Genomic DNA, 20504 nt, shown 5'->3' on the forward strand with positions numbered 1-20504 from the left:
CTGCCGGTCTTGCCCTTATCTCAACCAAGTTTCTTTAATGGTGACCATATTGCAGTCCCATGTCATAGTCCACACTCTAAGCTCAACTGCTTGACCTGTTATACTTCTTGCAGCAAAGAAAATACATTGCAGACTGCCAGTCCTGCCATGTTTGTTAACCTGGCCCCACTTATTCTTCCGACCAGTCTTAATTGACTTAATGTCAACCACCTCTTTAATCAATTCACATACTGACCTAGTGCTCTGTTTCCCATTCCCCTGCCATGTTACTTAAAAACCTCCCAGGTGGCGGCACTAGCAAACCTGCAAGGTTATTGGTGCCCCTGCAGTTTAGGTGCAATCCGTCCTCCTTGTACAGCTTCCACCAGTGCTGCACGACATCTGAAAGATCTAGATATATGAAGGCCTCCCTCCTACACCAGCCATTTAGCCTTGCATTCATCTGTATTGCTATTCCTGGCCTCACTAGCACATGGCAAAGGGAGTCATCCAGAGATTACAACTGAAAAGTCCTCTTTTCAACTTCCTACCTAACTCCCTAAATTCCCTTTGCAGGACCTTGACACACTTCCTATCTATGTCATTAGTACCAATATGGACCACTGCCTCTAGTTGCTCACCCTCCCCCTTCAGAATATCCCCTGATGCTCAGAGATAGCCTTGACCTTGGCACCAGGGAGGTAACATACCATCCTGGAGTCTGTCTCAGCCTCAGAAATGCAATATGCTAGGGCTGTTTTCAGCAGGACATCTTTTTTAATGATAGATTTAAATGTTAAAAAGTTTCCATCGCAGCTTCCATTTATGTGTTACAAAGGCTACAGTTCTTATGATTGTTTAGGAAAATGTCTTAAAGCTTACATAACTTGATGTTTAACTTGACGTAAGGATACGCCCTTGTCCTTTTCTAAAATAAAGTGATATCATTACTTGTCTAGGTAATGCAGCTTGGGCAATGGCCACATCCAAACCAGACATCTTGATCACTTTACTCCAGAAACTAATGGAAGAAGGAAATCTACTATATAAGGTATATTCTGACCATGTCGAAATATCGTATGACTTAGAACAATGCACACCTTAAAACTTTCAGTACAGTTCAGAAGCTGCTGTTCTTTTCTGATATACTGTCTTGATAATCGAGCCCACTCTTTTGCAGAACCTCAGAACGGAGATATCTTTATGTTTTCCTTCTTTGCTACATGATAGAGTCCTGTAATTGTTTCCTAATTTACATGGTATTCTCTCTTATTATTGTTGACATTAGTGTCCTGAACTAACTATAATGGGCCTTCAGTTAAGATTCTCAGTCGAATACAAAAATGGAATCTAAAATGATCGTCTTTTTAAAAATTGCAATTTCCACATTTGAGTTTTTTTTAAAAAGAAGAGTTTGACCCCATACATTTAGGGGGAAATAGCTATATTTAACTTGTATTATAATTCTGTTGGCACCCTCTGAATAATACTGGGATGGAAACAAGCATTGCTAATGTCCAATGTTCATCCAGTTTTAATAAAGCTGAAATATATTAATCATATTCAATGTGGGTTAATTAAATTCCATCTCATTGTCATCTACACATCTTTTTCGCTATAATCCTATGTATAGGCTTAAATGTAAATTGAAAATCAGTCCTAATGTATTATTGTCATTACTGTTTTATCTTGTATACCATTTGAAAATGGGGATGTTAAGACTATACAATGCATTGGACAGACCACATCTGGAATACTATGAACAGTTTTGGGCCTTTTATCTCATCACAGATATACTGGCCTTGGGGGTAGTCCACAGAAGATTGACTAGATTGATTTTGCGTATTGAAAAAAACTTTCTTATGGTGAAGGTTTAATAGGTAGGGCTTGTACTCACAGGTATTTAGAGGAATGAGAGGAGACTTTGTGAAACAGGATAGATACAGAGGTTGGAGATAGTAGGAACTGCTGATGCTGGAGTCTGAGATAACAAGGTGTAGAGCTGGATGAACCAGCAGGCCAAGCTGCATCAGAGGACTCTAACTCCCTGTTCAGTTCTGGCACATTGAATCATAGAACATTAGAACAATACAGCGCAGAACAGGCCCTTCAGCCCTCTGTGCGCTGACCTGTGAACTAATCTAAGCCCCTCCCCCTACACTATCCCGTCATCATCCATATGCTTATCCAGGGACTGTTTAAATGCCCCTAATGTGGCTGAGTTAACTACATTGGCAGGCAGGGCATTCCACGCCCTTACCACTCTGAGTAAAGAACCTGCCTCTGACATCTGTCTTAAATCTATCACTCCTCAATTTGTAGCTACGCCCCCTTGTACAAGCTGAAGTCACCATCCTCGGTAAAAGACTCTCTCTGTCCACCCTATCTAATCCTCTGATCATCTTGTATGTCTCTATTAAATCCCCTCTTAGCTTCCTTCTCTCCAGTGAGAACAGACCCAAGTCCCTCAGCTTTTCTTCATAGGCCTGCGCTCCAGACCAGGCAACATCCTGGTAAATCTCCAATGCTTCCACATCCTTCCTGTAATGGGGCGACATGACTGCACGCTATATTCCAAATGAGGCCGCACTGGCGTTTTGTACAGTTGCAGCATTTCATCACTGCTCTGGAACTCAATCCCTCTACCAGTAAAACCTAACACACCGTGAGCCTTCTTAACAGCACTATCAACCTGGGTGGCAACTTTCAGGGATCTGTGTACATGGACACCAAGATCCCTCTGCACATCCACACTACCAAGAATCTTTCCATTGACCCAGTATTCTGCCTTCCTCTTCTTCCTCCCAAAGTGAATCACCTCATATTTAGCCATATTAAATTCCATTTGCCACGTTTCAGCCCAATTCTGCAGCTTATCCAAGTCTCCCTGCAACATTCTTCCACACTGCCCACCACTCTACTGACTTTAGTGTCATCTGCAAACTTACTAACCCATCCACCTATACCTGCGTCCAAGTCATTTATAAAAATGACAAACAGCAGTGGTCCCAAAACAGATCCTTGAGGCACACCACTAGTGACCTGACTCCAGGCTGAATATTTTCCATCAACCATCACTCGTTGCCTTCTTACAGAAAGCCAGTTTCTAATCCAAACTGCTAAATCTTCCTCAATCCCGTGCCTCTGTATTTTCTCCAATAGCCTACCATGTGGAACCTTATCAAAGGCTTTACTGAAGTCCATGTACACCACGTCAACTGCCCTTCCCTCATCCACATACTTGGTCACCTTCTCAAAAAACTCTGAGGTTTGTGAGACATGACCTGCCCTTGACGAATCCATGCTATCTCCAGTCAAATTGTTGCTTGCTAGATGATTATAAATCCTATCTCTTATAATCCTTTCCAAAATCCTTTCTAGAACAGACGTAAGGCTCACAGATCTACAATTACCCGTGCCATTCCTCCTGCCCTTCTTGAACAAGGGCACAACATTTGCAATCCTGTAGACAATGAGGACTCAAAGAAAGATCAAGGCCAAAGGCTCTGCCACCTCCTCCCTAGCTTCCCAGACAATCCTTGGAAAAATCCCATTGGGCCCAGGGGATTTATCTACCTTCACACCTTCTAGAATTGATAACACCACCTCCTTACTAACCTTAATCCTTTCAATTCTAGTAGCCCGTAACTCAGTCATCTCCTCTACAATATTCTCCTGTTCCTCAGTGAGAACAGATGAGAAATAATCATTTAGCACCTCTCTGATCTCCGCAGGGTCCACGCACAACTTCCCACTTCTGTCTTTGACTGGACCTATTCCTACCCTAGTCATCCTCTTATTCCACACATACCTATAGAAAGCTTTAGGATTCTCCTTTATTCTACCTGCTAATGTCTGCCACTGTCCCCTCCTTGCTCCTCTTAACTCTCTGTTTAAATCCTTCCTAGCTAATCTGTAACTCTCCATCGCTTCATCTGAACCATCTTGTCTCATCGTCACATAAGCCTCCCTCTTCTGCTTAGAGATACAATTCCTTTAGTAAACCACAGTTCCCATACCTTATCGCTTCCTCCCTGCCTGACAGCTGATGTCAATCTCATAGAACACTAAAAATGGGGATATTGATCTGGCTTGATGACGCTAACCCTGGAGAGAACCCAGGATTTGCATGTTCCAGCTTGTAAATATGATCTGCATGATATGGAGGCGTTTATGATGAAGGGTGCCTTGTTAACCAGTACCAAAAATACATCTGATCAGAAGTGGGAACAAAGATATCTTCCAAAACTGACTAATACCAAACTTGTTGTGGCTTAAACTATGGAAGATTTTGCTTTGGAAAATTTCAAGCTGGCGCTCTCAAATGTTGCTCACGCATAGATATATTTGAAAGTTGTTAATGGCATTTTCAATACTTGGTATTGATTTGCCAATAGCTCACTGGACAACCACCAAATTTCTCTCTACTATTTTAAGACTTGGTGGGAGCTCTCAAGTCTGTACTTGCAAGGAAAACCATCTACATGTTCCACCTTTTCTCGGTTTGCTATGTTAATAAATCAAAGCAGAAGAGTGAAGGTATTGCTGTCTCCATATTGCACTTTATGACAATCATGATTCTTGATTACTATATTATTTTTCTGTCTGATATTGATTCTTCGGTGTGTTCTATGAATTATAGTTCCCCTACATACTGTGCTTTGTAACTGTTGTTTGTGTATGATACACCATAATTAGAACTGATATCAATCTGGACCTTTTAAAAATGCTGGACAGCAGTGGGTGTAAAGGTGAAGGTGCTGGATTGGGGGATAAAAGCAAAGTTTAGCAAAATGGAAAAAATTTAAGTATTAAAATGAAGTGATTCCTTATGTCTTGTAAATCGTTCCATATATTCTTCTCCATATGCTTCCTTCATTCTTTACTGATAATATTGCCTTGAAAACTAAAAACTAATCTTACATTTGCTATTCATCTAGACCTCCATTCACTTTGTAAGCAGTTATTGAAATATATATCATCAAAAGCATCTGTGGAACTCCTGCAGCTAAACATTGTTAGGCCTAGAATTCTCCTCTTCCGAAACCATGGTATCGTTACTTTTTATCAAGACATTGAAGAGTACCTAATTCACAAGTTCTATTTCTCTGAGCTAACAACATCCTTCATATAGCGCATTCTTATTTCATTAATGCGTCAGGCCATTGCAGATTATAGGTAACTTGGATTTTATCCTGTTTTTTTTCCCTTTGATCCTTTGGATCTGATGTCTTAATGGAATAAATAAGCTTAACAACTAATAAAGATGTTGTCAGTAGCTGAATTATTATTTAATAATACTAAGTAATATTACTAATATAAATGCTAATAAGGTTTTGCTCTCAACTACTGCAGAAAGGAAAGATGAAGGAGGCAGCCCAGAGATATCAGTATGCCTTAAGAAAATTTCCACGTGATGGCTTTGGGGATGAAATTCTATCTTTCAGAGATCTGAGGGTTTCTCTCTACTTAAACCTATCCCGATGTCGGAGGAAAACTAATGTAAGTTACTCTGTTTAATTTCTAGTTTATTTACTCAAAGCCTGACTTAGTGAAAATCTTTTGTTTAACAGGTGCCGGGTCAAGAACTGTGATGAAATGCATTAACTGTTGATATTAAAACAAATTGCAGTGTTTAGCTTACCCACATTACATGGTTTGAAGAAGAGTGTACCAGTTTTTAAGGTAACCAACAAATGGTAGAAAAAGCCCAGTTGTTGCTGCTAATTGGAATTTCTGATGTTGTGTATGTTTTATATATGTGTAAAAGAAGTCAAACAACTAGTATTTATACAGCCTCCTTAACATATTGAAATAGCACAAGGAGCTTCACAAAGCATACAGCACAAACTATGACAGTGAGACATATGAGCAACTATCAGGTCAAGTAAGTATAGTTTGATCAATGAAGTAAGTTTCTTTAAAGGGAAGAAAGCAAGGTATAGAGATACAAGGAGGAACTCCAGTATGTTGGAGAATTGGGGGACTGGAGGAGATTACAGATGTAAGTAGGAATCAGCTCATGCACCTATTGTTTGGTGGGGGTGTGGTCAGGGTGTGGAATGGATGGGAATTTTAAAATCAAAGCATTACTTAATTGAGAGCAATGTAGATCAGCAAGCATAGGTTGATAGGAGAATAAAACCTCCACTCGTCTTCCCAATATTCATGCTTGACTACTGTACAGGACAAAAGCAATCCATGCCATTTTTCATCACTAACAGAAAATAACTACGATTGTTATACCATGTGATTAACAAATGACAGAAAAGCCAGAATTTCTGATTTACTGCTGGGCAACTTGAACTTTAAATCCCCAAAATACCTGCGCACACTTAGTCACAATTAAGACAGATTGGTTGACACACCTGATTGGGGAAAAAATAGAACTTTGAACATCAATAAACCAGATTTCAAGGATGGGTTAGATTATTTGACAGAGGGCAGCACGGTGGATCAGTGGTTAGCACTGCTGCCTCACAGCTCCAGGGACCCAGGTTTGATTCCACCCTCGGCTGGCTGACTGTGTGGAGTTTGCACATTCTCCCTGTGTCTGTGTGGGCTTCCTCCCATGCTCTGAAGATAGGTGGATTGGCCCAAGTGTTCAAGGGTGTGTTGATTAAGTGGGTTATAGGGGAATAGGTCTGGGTGGGATGCTCCAAGGGTTGGTATGGACTTGTTGGACCAAATGGTCCATTTCCCCACTGCAGGGATTCTATATAAATCTACATATGATCTCTTGATGACATGTTGCTATCTGTAAAGTAATGGTCTTTTGTCACTTTGACAAATGATCCAGCACAATAATCTAACACAAGTCTTGTTAGAATTTTATTTTCTTCTAAGCTTTCTTGATTTTACTTTTTTCATAAATGTGGGGGAAGAAAGGAGGGATGTGTTCAGTTTGCAGGCTGTGAACGTCTTTGGTTGTCCTTGCAGTTACAGCTTGGCAACAAACTGCTCAATTAATGAAAGAACTATTGCCAGGTAGAATTTCCTTGTCTGTCATTGCCGCTGTCTCAAAGTGTCTCCTTCAATGATTTAAATGTAACATGGTCTTGCATTTCTGAAGGGTCCTGACCTGAAACATCAGCTTTCCTGCTCCTCTAATGCTGCTTGGCCTAGAACATAGAACGTACAGCTCACTACAGGCCCTTCAGCCCATGGTGTTGTGCCGAACTGTTACCCTAATCCTAAGGTCTGTCTAACCTCCACTCCTGTCTTATACTATCATCCATATGCCCATCTAATAGCTGACTCCACTACCCTCTCCAGCAATGCATTCCACACCCTGCCCACTCAGTAAAGAACCTACATTTGATGTCTCCCCTATGATCTACCTCTCCTCACTTTAAAACTATGCCACCTTGTAATAGACTTTTCCCTAGGGTGGAGGTAGCTTTGGCTGTCCACTGTATCTATACCTCTGATTATGTTGTACACCTCTCATCTTTCGTTGTTCTAAAGAGAAAAGCCCTAGCGCTCTCAACTTTTTCTTGTAAGACCTTCCCTCCGTTCCAGGCAAATCTCCTCTGAATCTTTTCCATCACTTCCACATCTTCCCTGTAATGAGTTGACCAGAATTGGACACAATACTCCAGATGTGGCTGAACCAAGCTTTTGTATAGCTAGAGCACAAGTTGAACTCAATCCCTCTATTATAGAAAGCTAACACACCATATGCCTTAACAACAACTCTATCCACCTGGGTGGCTGTTTTCAGGGAATTGTGGACATGAACCCCGAGATCCCTCTGTTCCTCCACACTGCCAAGAATCTTTCTGTTAACCCTGTATTCTGCTTTCAAGTTTGTGCTTCCAAAATGAAGCACCTCAGACTTTGAGGGTTAAGCTCCACCCTATCATGTCCCTTTGTAACCTAGAACAGCCCACTGCACTGTCCACAACTCACTAACGTACCCTTCCACTCCTTTATCCATTGGCCTACTGTGCTCCTGCAACTCCACACTTTGTTATCTATTGTGTTGCATTACTTGATTTTTTTTTAACCAAGTTGCAAACCTCACCTGGTATTTCAGCTATCTGTTCAGCTTCTGATTGAGTTTATATTCTCAAGAAGGAAGTCTCATACAGGTGAAACTACACCTGGATAAAAGTGGGAGGGCTAAAGAAAGTTCTGTGGGGAGCACCAGAGGTTACAGTACAGGAGCAGGAAGAGAAGCCTTTACCAGTAATTCTTCTCTTCATAAAGAAGAGTGGAGGAAGTTGATGTAAAGGGCCAAAAGTTGCAAACAGATCAAGGACAAGGAGACAAAGTTTACCTTTGTCATGGTTCAAAAGGATCTTTTAACTTTAAGTATTTTAGTGCTGTGTGAGTAATGGAAAATGATTAAGAAAATTACATATTTAAAGGACATGAGAAAAGAACGAAAAGGGAGTTTTGAGATGAAATGACTGTTTCCAAGGACAACATGGTCAAGAATTTTTTGAAAGGGGTGATGACAATTGACTTAAATGAAAGAGGGGTAGTGGTTAGGGAGTACCAGTTTCGGCTAATGAGCCAGAGTGATCAGCTATTTTGTAGGAATAATCATGGAAACAACAGGTGGATCTCATGCAACTAAGATTAGCATTAGGGGAAGTATTACTAGGTGGGTCTCATGGACATGGTAATTCCAGTTTATTGGATGGTATCGGGTTTTGTGACAAGTTCAAGTTCCCCACTTTTGTTGAAGTGAAGGGCAAATGAAAGAGACAATTTGGAGTGAAGAAATCCAGGTTATTTCTGTCATCCAGTGGTGAACAGAACTTGTTCATGCTTTTCTGATCTTTTCAGATGTAGAAGATGGCTGAATCAGTTATGTCCTGTCAAGCTTGCATCCATTAAACTTACAGGAACAGAGGTGGGGGTTGTACCCAGGAGAAGATTTAGAACAGAGGGAGAAGTAATCCTTCTTTTGAGGATGAGATCATAAAGGTAGTAATGACAATACAGTTTAGTAAATTGATTATTGCAGCAAACAGAGCCAAATGCTTCATGGTTGAGATTTTGAATATACAGCTGTAAATAAATTGGGGATTCTCTCAGGTACAAAGGAAGGGGTGGTGGTAGCATACACATCCAGTATTAAAATGAAATAATGATTTTTGTTAATTGATTGGGCAAGGTCAAGAAGGTCATGAATATCAGTTGAGGTTGCCACACACAGGATGAGATTTAGGATTAAGCCATGCCCCCTTTAACAGGTGCATGCAAGAGATGGCTAGATTCCTCCCCTTTAGTTTTAGCCTGTCTTTCAATATATTATATACCCGCTTTAGACAATTGCAAACAAAATAAGATTAGCATGCATTTTTGAGAGCAATGAGTTAACATCTTTAATTATTGACAAAGTCAGATGTTTTATTTATGCTGCATTCCCGATTTGCCATAACTACTGTATAATAATGCTCAGATTAAATGGCTTAGCAAGGCTATTTACAGTTTGTATGTAATCTTAACATCTTTAAGTCTACAGGATTCACTGGGGTCAAATATATATGGTCCTTCAAGTTGACTGGATTTGTGGAATCCTCTGTTTAGCTTTTGAATGCTCATCATCACAAGAATCTTGTTTCTTCAGTTGTACTCTTACGTTTGAGCTAAACTGGTATATGTATGTTTCTCTAAATAAACCCCTTTCACTTACAGCCATATTATAAAATGCATCACTGTAGTACTTACGTTAGTTCTATTTTGACTTATGCCTCAATAGAATTTTGTGTTTTCTGAAAAATCATAGCACTATGCAAACTAAGAGGCTCTGTGTTCTTTGCTTCTCCTGATCTTGCTTTGATGTTCTGTAGTTGCCAGCTGTCAGAACTGGACTGAAAACGAGTTTGGAAATGGTTATCTTGATCACCAGAGTCTTTCCCAACTATAACCAAAACTTGTTAACTGTCTCTTAGAATCCGGAATGCTTATTTCAGAACTGGGAATCAGTTTGTTGGCCAACAGACCTATGACTCAATATCTACAAATCTAGTTTTCCAGCTTTTCAATAGCTTTAGTTTATATTGTAAGTAAATCACCGTAACTGTACCAGTGAAGCATTAATAGTTACATAATGTTGGATAACCAAATTTGTACAACCCATTTTATAAGATAGCTTGCCTGCTTAATCTGTAATTACTTAGCACGTTTCAAGCTATCTTCCCAAAAAGGACCCGAATTCTGAATTTGGTAGGTTTCCAGAGTTTTAACTCTTGTCGTGTTATTGAAAGTCCATATGTTGATCTGGATGTAAATAATTTCTCAAAGAGAATCCTGAAGTTCGCATTTTATTAGCTTGAGTTTATGCTCACTTGCTCTACTCCTCTTACCTATATTAACTCTTAATTTTTTTTTTCAGGGCTTTCCTTCATAACACAGTCTTATGGGTTTTGGTTTAGCACACATACGATTTTTATCATTTTGTTTTGCTTGATTTGCTATGCTGTTTTTCTCCGAGCACCTGTTTCATACGTTACTGCATTTTCTTCTCTTTTTCCAGGTAGCCACTTTACAAGTCCTGCAAGGAAAAAGAGATTTACTTTTCCTCAGAGTAAAGTTTATTTGCTTTAGCAATGCACTTATCCAACATTTTTATCCTTATACCTTTCCAAGGTTCTACAACATTGCTCTGGTTGTTCTCTCATTTGTTTGCATTTAGCTCTTTCCTAATCTCTAGAAGACAATGTCCTTCTACTGCTGATTTTGAATGATGGTCTCTGGTGTATGCCTAAAGTAAGACAGATACAACTTAATTTGCTTCTGCAGTGTCCCTGAATGCTATGTTGTATTAATTTTAATCTGCTGGCTTCAGCTGTTTCCACTTTATCATAAATTCCCTCTAGTCATCACTGTTTCCAGTTTTAGTGATTTGTTTCTAATACTTAATGCATTACTGTCCCTTATTGTCAATCTGTACATTCCAAAACACACTTCTGAATTTTTCCCTGCCTCTTTTCCAAGATCTTTCATGCTTCACATTTATCTTAAAAGTATAATGGCCAGGTGAGGGTATCAGATAATGATGCAACCTTGTTATTGTGTTTTTAAACAGCCTTCTGAACCCAATATATGTACATTTTAAAGTGATTCTGAAATGTCATTAATGTTTTTTATTCTTTCAGGAGGTTGAGGGAAAAGCCATTAAATGGCACTTCTGTCTGGTACAAATATTTGTCCTGATGGTTCTGCATAGGACTAGGTTACTTTAGTATTTGAGTGGTTTACTTCAGAATTTCATTTTGCCTTCTTGATGGTAATCCTCAAAGAATACTTACTTTCATTGTTCTCTCCTCTGGTTATGATGATATGGCCTATCAACATATTAGCTCTACCTTACATCTCCGTATCCTTTCGATTAGCTTTCTCAACCATTCCCTTTCCAACTCATTTGGTAGCAGGGGACTGAAATTAGTATCTTTAGTAAAAGACAAGAAGCATTGAATTGGATGGTGTAGTCAGTATTCTCAAATTATACCCACACTAAACTACTTGCCTCAGTTCATTTTGCAAAACCATATCTGGTGCTTGCTCCGTGGAGATAGAAACCCACTTGTTCACATTTCGGAAATTGCTTCTTCTGTATTCCCTTTTGTCTTTCAAATTTGTCCCTGCCTCCATCTCAGTCCTATTGTTTGGTTTGAATGAAAAATCTTTACTTGCCTTTTTTCCCCCCCACCCCGCCCCAATCTTCATGCTTTAGTAGTTTAGTTGTTCCATTATTCCTCCTCCTGAATAAGCTCTTGGAGTAACAACTTGTGTATGTACCTCAAACAAATTTGCCCAGCTCTTAATGCTAACTAGAATAGAAGTTAAATACGGAGAAGCTCGACAGACATGGCAAATGAAAAAAATCCATTTGTTTTTTGCCTGTCTCCACAGATGCTACCAGGTTTGCTGAGTTTCTCCAGTATTCTTTGATATTTGCCCTGTCTTTTCCCTCACTCAGATCAATATCCTTACAACTAAGAAAATAATTGACAAAGCTGGGTAAGATTTCACACTAAGTGGATACACTTTTTTTGCTTTTTTTTAAAAAATCTCCAGGACTTCGGAATGGCAGAGGAATTTGCTTCTAAGGCATTGGAATTAAAGCCTAAATCATATGAAGCTTACTATGCCAGAGGAAGGGCTAAAAGGAACAGCAGGTGAGAATGCCATACGTCTCCTAGAGTAGTCTTTCCACCCCATCTGAAGCAATTAGCCCTGCAAATGAACAGGGCTTGGAAATAAAGATTTGGGTGCTATTGTGTTCTTTGAAAAGTGAGCTCCTGTCTGCTTAAAAAATTGGAATAAAATTGATTACATAACAAATAGTACTACTTTTCTACAGGCAATTTTCTGCAGCCCTGTCAGATCTACAAGAGGCCGCTAAGCTTTGTCCTAACAACCGAGAAATAAAGCGGCTCCTGGCTCGAATAGAAGAGGAATGTAAACAACTACATCGCGCACAACAGAAACAGCAGTGTCCACAACCACAGCAAAACAATGAATCTGATAATGAAGAGGAATTACTACACCAACACATTGATAGCTCATTGTTTGGCATTGAAGGAGTTGATGAGGCTAGTGTTGGACTACCTAGTGAAATTCAACCTGCATCATCAAAGCTTCAGCATTATCCAAGCTCAGTTGTATTTAAGAAAGGACTTCAAGATGATGCAAGTTCTGAACAGAACCCAAGGGCTACCTCTCCACAGAATAAATCTAAACACAAATTACTTCGGGAACCACTTACACAAGGTCAAGTTACTCAGCCTCCCAGACAAGCTCAGATTGTGAAAACAAACCAGCATATGTCTTTTTTACAAACTGGAGGAAGAAATACAAGTTCTCACCATGATCAAAGAAATGTTCAACAAACAGAGCATGCAGTCAATACCCGAACGTTTTCTGGGACTTCTGGAGAAAGGGTGGCTTCAGCTTGGTCTGTGCAGCTGCAGCACAATGAACATACTACAACTGAGAATGTTATAAATGTGCTGCCAGCAGAAATTCCACTTGTACAGCCCCTCCTGACTATGGATTTCTCAGAAAATGTAGATCAAGGAGTACATGTGAAGTCTTCAGCTATTTCTGGTTCTACAAGCAGTCTAGCCTCCAAAAGCACCGTCTCTGACAACAGGCAAACTTCAAATGCTCACCTCAAAAACAGCTTGGAATGTAATATGGAGAAGTCCAACCAAAACTTGAGTGGAGCTGAATGCAGACCAAGAACTACACCATTTATGGGAATAATTGATAAAACAGTAAGATCCCAGCAACATCAGTCCAACAATCAACAGATTCGATTGTGGCATGATCAGTCGATAGATGGAGTAGTTACAAATGCTTCAATTCCTACTGGCCAAAATATTCATTGTGAGCCACAGTTTACCAAACCTGTTGGTGCTTATCATGATCATAAAAAACTTCCAACTCTAGGTTCTGCTGGAAATCTTCAAAATGGAATGCATTCCAAGACTTGTCCGACCACCACAAACTTGCAAGAATCTAATCCATCCTTGACGGTTCCACACAGTTCTAAGTCACAATCTCTCATAGCTAGAGATACACATCCAAGTAATAATACTCCATTAAAACCAAAGCGATCTTTTATAGAATCTAATGTGTAAACTAGACTGATGAACTCTATTGCTTACCAGTGGTCATTACCTTTTTGTCTAAGTTGTAATCTAGTAGTAGAATTTGTAGCTACTGCTATATAGGAGCAGGAATAGGTCATTCAACATGATCACCCATTTCAGCACTCTGTTCTCACTTTTTCCATAACCTTTAACCCTAAGAACAATACCTGAATGTTTTGGCCTCAACCACTTTCTGTGCTGGCGAATTACATGCTGTTATAAAAAGGTAAGCTTTAACCTAGCTGGCTCTTGCACTGATTCTTGTAATATTGCATTTAACACAAAAATGAATAACTGCACTTTATAAAACTGCTGTAGAGTGCTTTTGCTGTAATTTTAAAAACAAAATCTTGTATACAGAACATGCATTTTTAACATTTCAGTGAAAAGGAAGATATAGATTCAGTTAAGATACACACCAGTTATTTTTGCAAATCAGCCAGCTCTTGGGCAAACCTCTTGTAGAATGATTTATGTAGTCATGAAAAACTTAGCTAAATCAACAATTTGTTGCACTAATTAAATTGTGTAAAATAGTGGTTATATTACAAGTTTCCCAATACTAACTATTTATTTCCTTTATGTTTGCTATTTTTCCCACCCACAGATCATGTAATTAATTAAACTGCTAATAATTTATTCCTTACAGCATATTGTATTGCCAAGCAGAGGGGAAAAAAAAACTGATAAAGTATTGTACAATTTCTAATGTTTGATTTAATTCTCTTTTCTAGAACATACTCCAAAAAAAATAAAAGACAAGTATATTCTAATATTTATGGGTTGTGAATTGTCTTTTGTCAACTGCTTTTCATAAATGCACTTTCCAGGGATGTTCAATTTATTTATGCCAGATGAATAAAACTTGGGCTTTGAGAGGTTCTTTCATCCTTAGCTGTCTCTGAAGACTGCATGTTTTTCTACATCCATGCAAATGATGTTGACGATTTTCTTACTGCAGTATATTGATTCTTTGTATTTCCAGACAAGCTGTTAAATATTTTAATGGCTACTACCTAGTTTGTGTGCTTTAAAATAAATATTAGACAAAACATTTTTGTAGCAACTATATGTTAAAATTTGGATGCTAACGCTTAATTAGAAATGAATGAAACTCACTGATTTAAATATTTCTTTCTCTCGATAAAAACACCTACCTAAGATTTAATCGCATCCTTGGTTTGCTGGCATTCGTAGTATTTGTCGGGCTTCCATCCAGCGGTCAATAGCCATTTTCAGTGTTCTGTTGGGTGTTATTAAAGATGTTTCTAATGGCTTATTTGTCATAGGACTTGTACGTTTTTTAGTATTAATCCAGCTCTCAATTGCTTCTCTCTCATAAGAATAGCCATCTATCAAATGAATAACGTTTAATAAGCGTCAGTTGCACAATAAATATGAGAGCTCCATTGGTTAGTAGTTGAGTCAGTGAGAGCAAACAACACTAACAGTCTTCACTTCTCAACAATGGAATATATATTTCAACAGGGACCCTCAAAGTACTTTACCATCTTACTCTGCAAGAAGGTAACAATTGCTTTTGGCTTGACACAGGAGGAAGTTGGAGTACAGATCCCAGGTTGCACATCCAATTTAGACAAGTGGTCTAACTTTGCCATTTACATTTACACTAAATGTATACAAGTATCAATCTCACTACCTGAAGCAATCACTGGATCAGTCATGATCTCCCTTGATATTGGACAGAGGAATTCATCTGGTACCTCAACACACATTGGTTCCATTTTGGCTTTTAGTTCTTCAATTTTTCGCATTGCTTTGTTACGCAGTCCAAGTGACCCTGTTAAAAAAAAATTTAATAGTAGCAAGTTCTAATGCATTTTATGAATAAACAGCAAAAACTGAACCTTGGCAAAATATGGAAGAACATTAACATGAAACATTTTCAGTTGTGTATGAAGTGCTGTCTAAAAATATTACCTATGATGGCAGCTTTGAACTTATAAATGTGAGCTGCAAAGCAAGTTATACATCTGTCTTCACGTGTGCATTGCTGAGTTGAACCTATAGCTTCAAGTCTAATTCTTCTATCTGCTATCCTTATTCTCACTTACTTACAATATGATTTTAAACCCAGTTAGAGACAAAAAAACTCGCAGATGCTGGAATCCAAGGTAGGCATTCAGGAGGCTGCAAGCCAGGCACTATCGGAAGGAAAGGTGAAGCCAATGTTTCAGGTACCCGAAACCGTGACATGTCCTTTCCTCTAGCCTCCTGCTGATGTTTCTGAATGCATGTGATTGTACTAGTTTCTGATATACACCATTTATTGGCTCCCTGATTCCTAAATGAGAATCTACTCTGTTCATAGGCTAAAACTTGGCTAGTGGCAGGTGATGAACCATTTCATTAGTTACACACTCACCTAACAACAGACGGTCGAAGAACAATGGGTCCAATGCTGAGCAAACACGAAAGGGTTTACAGATGTTGTTCGATCTCTGGATCTTAATGAGAGGAGGCTACTGACCTGATTTTTTTAAAAAATTAATTTCTTATCCCTAGTCCACATAATTTAAGGCTTATAGCTACATTTTGCTCTTACGAGGTTCGTGTCTTATTTATGCCTATCCCAAAGCAACAGCCTCATTTCTTTAGTCCTAAGAGTCTTTAATTGCTGCCTGGTTCACAGCTCAAGACTATCAGAGATTAAAATTACTACTGACATTCATCCTCTGTAAATATAGTTCAACAACAATGCAACTTCTTCCAGTTTCCGTTTCTGCTGTGACCACCCTTGTGGTTCCACTCAAACTTCGCACTGCACCCAGCTATAGCAAACTACTCTAAACTTGCATCACTTATCTGGCCACCTTGCATCCTACACATCTACCGCCCTAACTTCATACTTGTCATTTTACAGCAGCTGATTAAATGGCTGTTTTTGGTTCTGGACCTTTTAATTTCAAAATACTCCAGCACATTGCTGCGAAGTAGTACTGGTTTACCTTAACATCTGTACTACATGAGAACTGTCAGGTTGGGAAATATAGCTCTGAAAAATCTATCCATTTATATAAATTCCTGATCCTTGTTGGTAAGATGCATTATGACGAAATACTACTTCTGCCCTATGAGAGATAATAGGAACTGCAGAAGCTGGAGAGTCCACGATAACAAAGTGTGAAGCTGGATGAACACAGCAGGCCAAGCAGCATCTCAGGAGCACAAATTAGCCAATTTAATAGTGGCCTCTCCCATCTATTGACTGTACAGTCCTTGCTCCAAGAACTAAGCCTTTGGCTGTTTTCCTGTTGGAATTCCTGTGCTTCTGGTTCTCTGGTTTATAGGAGAGTTTTAAAGGTGAATAATCATATCAAACTCCCCTCAAGACAATTTTGTGCATTAGTCATTAACATTGAAACTAGGAGCAGCAGGAGACCACTTAATATGATCTTGGCTGATGCTCAGTCTCAATGATATATTGCTTCTTTGTCATCTCCCCACCGCGCCCGCCCCATCCCTCACTGCCTTTAAAGCAGAGGTTAAAAAAAACTTTCTTGAACATTCAGCATGTTGGCCTCAACAGATTGAATGAAGAAATGCTTTTTCATCTCAACCCGAGATGGTCTACTTCATACCTGATTCTTGAAAGTAGCATAGGTTTTCTCCAATTTCGGGCTTAGCCCTGTTTAATAGCCAACTGCTAGTTGAAATATTTTGTGTATGCTTATTTCATAGATCTTACCAACTTTCAAATCATTCTGAAGGTTTTCTTTAGTAAGACTCAATAATTCCTGACCATCAATGTTGTTAGATTTGAAAAGAGCTATTAAATCCTGAAGCTCTTCTCCTGAAAGCCACGAACAGACCTCATCTTCTGACCAGTGCTGAACAGAATGTTTAAGTCTCCCCGATGATTCAATATCTTTAAAAAAAAACAAATGTATCTTACTTTATCCATGGATGGTGTGTATACATTTTTCATCTTTCCTATTACACATCTATATGTAAATGATTTCAACACGTTTGAGGTGAAATTCTGAAAATGAAATACGAACCAGAAATGTCCTTAAATCCCATTTTCCAAATATGCACAGTTTTATCCATAGACCCAGTTGCAATTAGGGGAAGATCACACGCAAATGCACAAGTTGTCACATACCTGAAAATGTTTTTAAAAAATTAATGCAGTAGTAAAATGTACAAAGTCAAAGACTATACAGCAGATTGTGTTAGGAGAATGTTCTCATGAGTTCAGTCATTCAAATAGTACTGAGTTGCCTTTAGTACTGCCAAACAACAATATTTTCCTGCTACCTTTATACTCAAATAGTAACTGAGTCTCAATGATGGTGGTAGAAAAATTGTGAAAACCTCAAGCTTGTTAAAAAATCTTTCATGACCAGTTACGCAGGAATAAAATGTCAATCCTTTCTCCCAAATGTAATATCTGCTAGTTCCACGCGACTACACATTTGAATCTGTGACTGACCATCCTGCCAGTGAAAATACTTCACAGGAAGGTCCAAGTCTGCAGATGCCCAGAACCAACCATACATTACATTAAAAATGGCTGAAACTTACTCTCCCAAGCAGACCAATTTTGGCCCAAAGATTTAGTGTCTTGAACAGTCATAACACCACAGGACACTGTGAAGCAAACTCGGCAAAGATCTCACCAGCCAGATATTTGATGACTTGCAAGTGATCACTGATTCTTAAGCCTGAGCAACTTTCTACTGATTACTGGAAACAGGACAATCACCTGCATTTCACCATTGTTTCCAAACATCAATGTGGAAAAAAGTGTCATTCATCCTGCAAAATACTCAATTCCCCAAACTCAACACAGAAATTTAAGTGATAGGAAATCTAAATTACTACAGGGAAGCACCGTAAAAGGAGTGAACTGTAACCTTGCAGCACCGGAATGTTATTAGTTAAGTAGCCTCTCTATTGCTATGGTCAGTTGGAGCATTTTCAGGGCAATTAATACCCTCCTGGATGAAGGGATGCAGGACCTAATCCAGTAGTACATTCAGCTGGCTAGCTCTGACTACAGATGACCTGCTAGGATCTCAACTCAGCCAGATGTAACTGAATGATTCTATAGAATATCTGAACTTTTTTTTAAACAGGGCTGTTAAGAAGGCATACAGTGTTTTAGCTTTTATTAATAGAGGGATCGAGTTCCGGAACCAAGAGGTTATGGTGAAGCTGTACAAAACTCTGGTACAGTTCTGGTCACCGCATTATAAGAGGATGTGGAAGCTTTGGAAAGGGTGCAGAGGAGATTTACTAGGATGTTGCCTGGCATGGAGGGAAGGTATTACGAGGAGAGGCTGTTTTCATTAGAGAGAAGAAGGTTGAGAGGTGACTTAATTGAAACATATAAAATAATCAGAGGGTTAGATAGGGTGGATAGGGAGAGCCTTTTTCCTGGGATTGTGACGGCGAGCACGAGGGGGCATAGCTTTAAATTGAGGGGTGAAAGATATAGGACAGATGTCAGAGATAGTTTCTTTACTCAGAGTAGTAAGGGAATGGAACGCTTTGCCTGCAACGGTAGTAGATTCGCCAACTTTAGGTACATTTAAGTCATCATTGGATAAGCATATGGACGTACATGGAATAGTGTAGGTTAGATGGGCTTGAGATCGGTACGACAGGTCGGCACAACATCGAGGGCCGAAGGGCCTGTACTGTACTGCAATGTTCTATGTTCTATGAATTTGAGTGTATCCTTAGAAAACGCCCTGAAACTACTAATCTGACAGACCATTACATTTCTAAATCCAAACTAACTGCTTAGCCTCCAAAAATAGTGAGCAGCACAAGAAGAAATACTCAACGAAAAACACCAAGAGATCTATGAATAAACACAACAAGCAATGGCCTCAATTCTTCTAAAACATCCGACTGCCACAAAAGAAACCTTTCAACAGACATGGGAGAAAGTCTATTAGGAAACTGTCAGTATTAAAGATTGCCATACTGTAAAGCTAAAGAATGACCCTGAAATGACTGGTTCATCACTTACATGGCCTATAAAATTCTAGAATATATCCTTTGGAGAATCACTGATTTTGTTGAGTCAGTGTTTTCAAAAGAAGTGGAATTCTGACCTAATTGCAATTGCTGTGCTCAATTTTTTGATCCTTTGATACATTTTTGGCGGGATTTCAGAAGTAAGCCAAGTGCGGCCTCTGTGGGCCCTGTATTTGCCCCATTCAACTAAGGAACCAAGACGGAATCTTGCAAGACTTCAGTAACACAATATCACACAAGCTGCCATTGATCTTGATGCAATCAGGCAGTGTCGCCTGAGTTGTGAAAAATGTTTGACTAACTTGCTGGAATTCTTTGAGGAAGTAACAACTGATGTAAACAAAGGGTAATCTTTATTACCATATTAGATTTTCAGAAGGCATTTGACAAGATGCCACTAAAGTTCCTACATAGAATAAGAACTCATGTTACAAGAGGTAAAACAAATCTGCATGAGGGTTGGTTAGTTAGGAAACAAAGTAAGCATAAATTACTCATTTTCATATTGACAAGATATGAAGAATGGAGTACCATAAGAATCATTGTGGGGGCCTCGTCTATATGAATTATTTACACAGAGACAGAATATACAGTTGTTATATTTACTGACAGCACAAAAATAATTTGGAAAGTAAGCTGTAACTAGGACACAAGGAATCTATCTATAATGCTATATCTATAATATTTAATAATAAAGAGAGAGTGGGCAAAAAATTTGGCATTTTGTTTTGCATTCAGGGGTTATGAACTTCACTGGCTGGGCCAGCATTCATCACCTATCCGCTAAAAGCCTTTAAGGTGGCGAGTTGCCTTCCTGAACCACTGTATTCCATTTTGCACTGATACATCCACAATGCTGTTAAACAGGCCGGGGGGAATTCTAGGATTTCACCAGCT

At 39.0% G+C, this 20504-nt stretch overlaps 2 protein-coding genes across 12 annotated transcripts in view; one reads left to right on the forward strand and one right to left on the reverse strand.

Moving 5' to 3' along the window:
- LOC125453905 (protein TANC1-like) overlaps positions 1–14352 on the forward strand; it is a 188527-nt gene extending 174175 nt beyond the window's left edge. For all 8 annotated transcript variants that reach the window (XM_048534037.2, XM_048534045.2, XM_048534040.2 and 5 more), the window contains 4 exons: positions 939–1030; positions 5335–5481; positions 12016–12116; positions 12302–14352. In XM_048534037.2, the coding sequence (XP_048389994.2) occupies positions 939–1030; positions 5335–5481; positions 12016–12116; positions 12302–13583 (1622 nt within the window). In that variant the 3' untranslated portion in view covers positions 13584–14352. The remainder of the gene's footprint in view (positions 1–938; positions 1031–5334; positions 5482–12015; positions 12117–12301) is intronic.
- Positions 1–20504, reverse strand: part of wdsub1 (WD repeat, sterile alpha motif and U-box domain containing 1) — a 94473-nt gene that overhangs the window by 17801 nt on the left and 56168 nt on the right. Inside the window, exons 9-13 of one of the 4 annotated variants that reach the window (XM_059647289.1) lie at positions 17618–17721; positions 17305–17484; positions 15256–15396; positions 14753–14947; positions 9262–10489 (exon numbers count right to left, since the gene is read on the reverse strand). In XM_059647289.1, the coding sequence (XP_059503272.1) occupies positions 14760–14947; positions 15256–15396; positions 17305–17484; positions 17618–17721 (613 nt within the window). In that variant the 3' untranslated portion in view covers positions 9262–10489; positions 14753–14759. Of the gene's footprint in view, positions 1–9261; positions 10490–14752; positions 14948–15255; positions 15397–15981; positions 17485–17617; positions 17722–20504 lie in introns of those variants that run through there. The other 3 variants (XM_048534046.2, XM_059647290.1, XR_007247898.2) reach the window with 3 other exon arrangements.

Source organism: Stegostoma tigrinum, chromosome 7 (genome assembly GCF_030684315.1).
Source record: "Stegostoma tigrinum isolate sSteTig4 chromosome 7, sSteTig4.hap1, whole genome shotgun sequence".
Classification (NCBI taxonomy): Eukaryota; Metazoa; Chordata; class Chondrichthyes; order Orectolobiformes; family Stegostomatidae; genus Stegostoma; species Stegostoma tigrinum.